This window comes from Oreochromis aureus, linkage group 17, assembly GCF_013358895.1.
Source record: "Oreochromis aureus strain Israel breed Guangdong linkage group 17, ZZ_aureus, whole genome shotgun sequence".
Lineage (NCBI taxonomy): Eukaryota > Metazoa > Chordata > Actinopteri > Cichliformes > Cichlidae > Oreochromis > Oreochromis aureus.
Window position 1 is genome coordinate 27320758 of NC_052958.1, and position 8015 is coordinate 27328772.

General features: G+C 40.3%; 1 protein-coding gene across 2 annotated transcripts; it reads left to right on the forward strand.

Moving 5' to 3' along the window:
- The first annotated feature begins 1816 nt into the window (after positions 1-1816).
- Positions 1817-7735, forward strand: si:ch211-191a24.4 (uncharacterized protein LOC100150331 homolog). Of its 2 annotated transcripts, none has more exons than XM_031732559.2 (4): positions 1817-2035; positions 2399-2477; positions 4465-4577; positions 6116-7735. In XM_031732559.2, the coding sequence occupies exons 2-4, from the start codon at positions 2404-2406 to the stop codon at positions 6772-6774; spliced, it is 846 nt and encodes a 281-aa protein (XP_031588419.1). In that variant the 5' UTR covers positions 1817-2035; positions 2399-2403; the 3' UTR covers positions 6775-7735. The 2 variants fall into 2 exon arrangements, with proteins under 2 accessions (XP_031588419.1, XP_031588420.1); XM_031732560.2 differs by having other exon boundaries at positions 2402-2477.
- The last annotated feature ends 280 nt before the right edge of the window (positions 7736-8015 follow it).

Genomic DNA, 8015 nt, shown 5'->3' on the forward strand with positions numbered 1-8015 from the left:
TTCCTAACATGTCAGTCAGATACTCCATCACACAACCTTACTGACATAGGAGAGAGAACACACTGGAACAAAAGGTAAAGGATGCCGAGTTGTTTATTGTGTTTGAATATATTATAAACATTGTGCTTAAGTATTATTTGCTAAATGTGTAACTTTAGGTATTCAGCCTTTCTACTCAGCGTATTCAGACTGCATGATTCAAATCAAATGAATGAACCTTCATCTTTTGCTGTGGTTTAGTCTTCAAATCAATGAAAAGAGCAGTTGGAAAAACTCAGTTTTTGGTTTTGAGTTCTAGGAACCTGAGTTCAGCTTTTGTAACATGAAAAAAGATTAACACAGTTTGAATGGAAAAAAACTAGGGTGTTCGGGAAAAACACAAACAAAAGTTGTTAGTGATAATATTTGATAATCTACATTTTCAGATACAGATTCCAAGTAGAATATGTTTATTTCCAAAGATCTGCAATCACAGAAAACATGCAAAGTCTTTGAGATTCACAAGAGATGTGTGAGTGACATTGAACATGTGTACTAGCCTGTGGGTGGCTAAAGCAGTTTGGCAGATAGTGAAATTACCTCATTGTGGGACATGAGGCTTCAAGGCTATGGCTGAGATGTTGGGTGATGCATAGAGGAGAGATAGTGAATATACTGAACAAAAGATGGTAAAGATGGAGCTGCCATGCAAAAGTAAAAGAGGAAGACCACAGTAATCATAAGTATATGTTTCTGAACTCTGTACTTTATCACCTTTCTAAAGGCTTTTTATTAAGCACCTTATTTATTGCATGAGGCCTTGGGGATCTTAACCATGACAACCACCCTCTGGTGGTGGTCAGAGGGCCCGGTGGCGCCAGTGTCCGGCAGCCTCGCCTCTGTCAGTGCGCCCCAGGGTGGCTGTGGCTACAACGTAGCTTGCCATCACCAGTGTGTGAATGTGTGTGTGAATGGGTGGATGACTGGATGTGTAAAGCGCTTTGGGGTCCTTAGGGACTAGTAAAGTGCTTTACAAATACAGGCCATTTACCAATATATTTCTGGCATGATTTTTTTAAAACAAAATAAATTACTTCATTTTCAAGCTATTTTATTTATTTTTTAATTTACTAAGATTAAAAATATCCCTTTCAAGAAGACAGGAAACAATGTAACAACTTAACGCAAACACAAATTCAGATGGGGCTCATCACATCCAACTGAATACAATATCATCACATGTAGTAAAAGATCAAGGATTTAAACTGATATCAAGGCCTTAAAGCTGCATGTGTTTTTACAATACAAGCAGATTACCATCTTAGGGCAGTGGCTTACAGAAACAGAAGCTGACTGCTGGAGAACTCTGGCTGATCACCTGACAGCATCAGCTGATCATCTAATCACAGCAGTTAGAGAGGGAGAATAGAGAAAATACACTGGAACAATCACATTATAGGGTTATATTATGCCAGTTTATGATGTATACTTTTTTTCAAATGTTCTATGTATCTATAAATATTTTATTACTAGAAGATAATAAAAACCGTTGCGTGTGAGAACACATTGTTAACAAAAATTAAACCGCCTGTCTTATTCACATCGAGTAAAAAAGTGCTCCAAAAGTGCCTTTAACGGCATTATAATGCACAAAAAAACTAAGTGGTCCCGGTAGAAACCTTTGTATAGTCTGATATCGTGTGCAGGGTAAAAACAGATCTTTTAGTTCCCCCTTCTGGCAGATTTACGTACGTGCACGCAGATAGAGACGACAGCTTTTGGCCAATGGTATGCCGCTCAACGTCACCGCTCCAGCATGCTGGTAATGACAGGCCAACCCCCCCTCAAACAGCGAGTAAACAGGTGGCGTGAGAGACGGCGCACGAAGCTCCTAGTACCTTTGACCTCATACCAGAAACTCTGTTCACCTGTTGGTTCCTCTTCCGCCTTCTCCTTGTAGAGTGGAGTTGTTTCTACCTGGATCCTGACAACAGAATAACTATTTTTGGATTCAGTAATGCCATTTCGGTCTGAAGTGCTTTTTATCGACCTCACAGTAAGTTTGTCTTTGTTAACGCTAATCGAATCAATCATTTTGGCTACTTTGCTGACGTCACGCATAAGCTTGTCTTTGGTTTGGAAGTAGTACCTGCTCTTCGGGTGCTTGGCGGGACATATAAGCGTTCATGTAAAATAACAATAGTTTCCATAATTTTCACTTTGTGGTGGGGTCAACTGTAGGCTATACTTCTATGCCAACAGGAGCTAAAAACATTAGTCTTTTCTTTTTCTTCTTTTTTTTATTTAAAGAAAATAAATATGTTGCACATTTAGCATAAGTTTGCTCCTATAGTATACTGGACGGTTTTCGTGCTGTTCAAAGGTCGTTTGTGTGTTTAAGTGTGCCACTTTCGGTCAGCAGGAATGAGCCAGCAGCCGCGATCAAACCGGGGACGCCGGGAGAGGAACGGAGACCACCGGCAGCACTATGACGACAGGTGTGCATTGCACTCACCATTGTTTTAAACCCAGACTTTGAAGTGAGGAAGACTGGAGGCAGTTGTCTTACCTTGTCATTCCTCAAATCAGAAACGACAGTAATTGCACTTATTCTGCACATGCTCATTAGGATTGTCTCTTCCTGTGGGAGAAGTGCAGGAACTTCCCTTCACTTCTCAAGGGTAAAACTAATTTTCAGATAAGGAAGATGTTTTTTGAATGCACAGCATGTTTTTTCTCCTTCCTGAAGTTTAGATGAGTCTGAAGTTACATTTGCAGCAATTTTATGTTAAAGTAGTACTTTAGTAAGCAGCCGTGGTAACATAGGTGTTGTTGTTTAAAATACAAGATTGTAAACATGGACGGCATATCAGGGACACCTTGTTTAAGATAAGAGAAACACAATGAAATTCAAAGATGGCCACATAGCACAGACACAACCTGGAGAAAGATCATGCATACTGGAAGTGCATCGTTTGGTCAGATGAGATGAAACTAGATCTCTTTGATCATAGAGATGCTGCATATGTCCAGAAGGTGTACAACCCAAAGAAACACAGTGGTGCGAGTATTATGCTGTGGGGATGCTTCAGTGCATCTGGAACTGGGAATCTCATCAAGTCAGAAGGAATCACGGGGAAAGAAGGATATATGAAGATTTTGAAAAAAACCTCAAACAGCAGCAAAACTGGATCTGTGTCGTTGCTTTGTTTTCCAGCACAACATAATTCACTCCTGTGCAACATAGGATAGAGTTGTTTTGTGTGTGTGTGTGTGTGTGTCTACACAAATACATTAACTGAAAAATCATCCAGCTGCCAAACAGAAACATTTAAATTGATCTTAATAGGAAACTGAGAAAGCTTGGATATGTTCATCGTGAAGTTTGGGTATTTTTTTGCTCAAAATGACTTTAACTCAATTTTCCAAACATTGTTGAGCCTAGTCAAACAACTTTAAACATTTCCAGGTGTGGCCTTCTAAAGTTTTTCTTTTGGTCTTGGACCAGACTTGACCCACACCTATGGGCTCTGGTGTGAGTTAGAGTTTGCAGTCTTGTTAATACTGATGAATTTTGTGCTTCTGTTCACACCAGAGCACAACCAAACTCTGCTCTCCATTCTCACCGTCTGGTTTTATTAAAGCAATCGCAAATTTACTCGTGGTTCAAGCCCCAGAGACGTAAGGTTTTCAGAGGAAGATTGACTTGTAATTCATTACTGTTATATTGCTTTGTTGTTCTTTTCTGAGTACTTTGTCCACTGGTGCCGTCATAAAATCTGATAGAGTCTTGAGTTCAGATTTTGCAGTGTGGCAGAACTCATTTTAACACTGCTTCATACGCATCTTTGTAATAACTGCCTCTTCACTTTAGTTGTCAAATTGTGGTTCACTGTTTTTAGTGTAGAAAAGATTACACTATTACTATACTTAGACTATTTTTTAAAAATGAGCTAAAATAACAATAACTATACTCTGAGTCATGTTCTTGGAAGCAGCTCAGGGAAGGACATTTCACAGCTGACTGCCCCTCCCTGAGCCTAGTTCTGCTGAAGGTTTCTTCCTGTTAAAAAGGAGCTTTTCCTTCCCACTATCGCCAACTTGCTCATAGGGGGTCATTTGATTGTTGGGGTTTTCTCTTTAATATTGTAGGCTCTTTGCCTTACAACATAAAGTGGCTTGAGGCAGCTGTTGCTGTGTTTTGGGACTATAAATAACACTGAATTGAAAAGGAATATATAAACTGCATGCTGTAGAAGGCTCTGTCGAAAGCTTCACAACAACATTAAATGAACCTTATTTTAAAGTCATTTTCTCAGTAGGTAAAATATTATATTTATTATTTTGTTATAATGTTTAAAAGGGACTGAAAAATTTACTTAACCATTTACTTTAGGGAGAAAAAATACTTGTTCTTGTTTCATTGACCTTTCTGTCAGTGGTTAGGATTACTTGGCTGATGATTTCCTTCGTTATCTTTTTCAGGTCTTCCTCTTCACCCCCATATTACCCCCGAGAAGATGACTCGCATCATGTACGGGAGGTCCCTCGGGTGGAGCACAGTGACTCCAAATGTACCAACATTTGCTCCAGAAGAGGTAGGTCAGGATCTCAGTGGAAGTCCAGTACTGTGCAAAATCCTCAATTCTTTATAGTTTGCTAGGGAAAAACAACAGTGATTTATTGAAATGTGTCCACAAATATGTATGGAAGTGCAGAATATAAGGCAAAACCAGTTTCTGCAAATCTAATGAGCTTAAAAGTCAATATTTGGTCTAAGCACAAAACCTGACTGTTATACATACTATATACTCATATGTCTTTAAAATTGTTAGCTTTTGAATATTTCATAGATTGAACTAAAGTGTTTAAAGATACAGTGTCAAATTCGTTCTTTTTTCTTGAGTTGGATGCCTTTCTTGAAAAAGGATTCCTCTGAGAATGGTCAGGTATGTCAATGTCCAAATAAAAAAATAATAATCCTGAAAGCCTAAAAAACTATTGCTAAAGAGCACTAGAGAAAGAAATTTTGAAGGCAAACTATAAAGAAATGAGGAGTGGCTCAAGACTTCTGCACAGTACTGTGTGTGTGTCAAATCAAGCTGCGGCTTCTAAGAGCGGACTTTAGTTTCAGTGCACTTCATTCTTTCTATGAAAACTGAACTGACCGGTTTTCATGTGTTTACTCCATTTTGTTTTCAGAGGTTAGGCAGAGAAACACTGTTCAAAAGAAGGAGGAAGCTGGGAACTTGAAATCAGAGCAGATTAGTTTACTCCTGTGGGAATAACAACTTTCAATGTAAAGCTGAAGTGAGAAGCCAGGAGAGAAAACATTAGTTGAGTTTTTGCTTTCAGCTCTCATGTCAAATCAAGTCTAAAACTGCAGATGAATCTTAGATTTAAACCTCAGCTGAAAATCTTATACTACCAACGGGCTCAAAGAGAGGTCCAGATTTTTGCTCTGTAGCTTGGAGCTACACACAGACTTGCTCACCATGATCATTCAGATCTTTAAAACAAATCTAACAGCTATAGTAAGAAGCTTCAGTGCAACATTTTGAAATACTCAAAGCTCAGAGTGAGGAAGTAGCAGTGGTTGACAAAGCATATATATAAAAGCTGGATATCACATATCTGTTTTAGACTGAGTCTCTTAAAGCCTCTCACACTAATCCTTGTTGTTGTTCTTTTTTTTTGTTCTTTTGGAGGAATAAGTGACCGTGACGATGGCAGGTTTAAGTTATGTGCTGTTGCTGGTGGGCTTAATCAAACAGACAACAGCACAGATACCTGCTGATTGGTAGTAATTGGATATTTAAATACTAGGATTTCCCCCAAGCACAAACCTGTGGGATGGTTTGCAGCATACAGCAATACATGACATTTTTTATTAAATACATTTGGTGACCGTGGGGACGAACCTGCAGGCACTTTTGGAAACCGTCTCAAGTGGCAGTAGAGGAACTGCAGTATTTGCAGCTTCCATGATGGCTTCATTTTTAATTCCTGGAGGTTTCTTCTCTCTTCACATTCAAAAGGGAAAAAAACCCATTGTAACATTGTTGTAAACATTGTAACATTTGTTGTTGTTTTCTCTGTAAACTGAACTCCAACGTCTGTTCTGTTTGCTAACAAGGCATTGTCCTGATCTGCGCTGTGCTGACCAACGGTCTGGTCCTGATATGTGTGGTCGCGGCTCAGATGGTTACGTCAGGAATGTCCTCGGCAGCCAGCATGGGCGGCTTTGACATCAACTCCAACATCAACTTTCAAGGTACCGAGCTGCAGAAGTTACGAGACCTGGACATGCAGTACAGCCAGATGAGGGCGCCGAGCATCTACGGCGGCATCCCCTTCAGCCTCACCTTTGGAGTCCTGTCATTGCTGTTTGTGGTGTCCGGGAACAAACCCCCACACCTGATGTCGCGGAAGCTCCTGGTGGGAGCGCTGATCTTTCAGGCGGTGGGCGCAGTGGTGTACGTGGTAGCTGTCGGTCTCTACTTGCACTTCGTGATCAAAGTCAACTCCACAGACGTGTGCAAGCAGCGGGAGATTCTGTACTCGCGGAGCGGGTACACGTGGATGAACTGCGACGTGAGTGGGGCCGATGCAGCAGTGGCTCTGTTTGGACTCATCACTGCCATTCTGTACATTGCTGGCACAGTGCTCACTTTCCAGACCATTCGCCACGTGAAGCGTTACCTACAGGAACGAAAGCGGAGGGAAGCGGAGAGAAAGCAGAATCGAAGCAACCCACAGAGGGCCCCGCTGAGGGCCGAGACCACGTCTGTGTGAGGGAGGCTTGTGTCCTGTGGTTAAGGGGACACAGTTTCTGCTACGATGACCTGCGCTGCACATCTGAACTGCTTCAAAGAGGATCGGCTCCAAATGTGTCAGACAGACAGATCACAAGAAACATTTAAAGTTACATCCCTTCATTTACCCCAAATGGACACAGCTACTTTGTAGTACAAACTACTTGTGTGTTACTCCCCAAAACTGACAGCTCACACAAGCTCACAAGTTTTCTGACTCATTGGGGCTTTGACACATTTGTGTAGTGAATGAAAAATAGCCTTTTATATAGATAGATAGATATATATATATATATACACATATGTAGATACACAGATCTTTGGCTGTGAGAACTGGGCACTTTGCTGTGGATCAGGGGACATAAACAGTACTGTGAGGTAGCACTAATGTGCTGCTGTGGCTTAGATGAAAATGAATAGCTAGAATACATTTGTGATTGAAACGGTACAGTTGAACACTAAAGCTATTGTATGACAACTAAAGCTTCCTAGTACTAAATGAATGTAACGTTGTTTCCTCAGGCACTGTAATACATGGACGAATATTAAAGCTTTTCCACTTACGGAGAGAACTAGAAATGAAGTGAAGACTCAGCCATCATTTATCAGCCCCACATGTTGTTAGTTAGCTCAGAAAATGAAAAATGTATTATGTTGGCTTCTTGTGCACGTTCTCTCACTTTTGTCGATTTTTAAGTTTTTGTATGCATCTTTTTTTTTTTTTTTTTTTTTTAATCTTTTATCCATATGTAACTTTGTTCTCAAAGATGTCAGTTGTCTCAGGTCATGCTGAACATGACCAGCTCGAGTATCTAAGCCTGTTTTACTGTTGGAGACAGTTTTTTTTTTTTTATTGTAACATGTACACTGCTTAATGTGTTTTCTACCAGTTTGCAACATTTTATCTACTTTAATTAAACTGATTATGATTCCATTTAAAAGCTGAATCGACTGTCATTAGAGGGCAACAGAAGTCTGTTCAGCATCTGCTGTCTGTGTCCCACTGTTCTGTGCCAGCCATGACATCACTGCTGTAACAAAATGCAGCGCACACGTACAAAAAGACACCAGTAATGCAACTGCTCTGACAAGACTGCGTGACAAACGAGAAATTCCCCAGTGATGAAATGACCCAACTTCCAAATTTACCATGTCAGACAGCCTGACCATCAAAGCAGCACTAACAGTCATTTGTTAGTGCTAAAAGTCATTTCAGCTCTA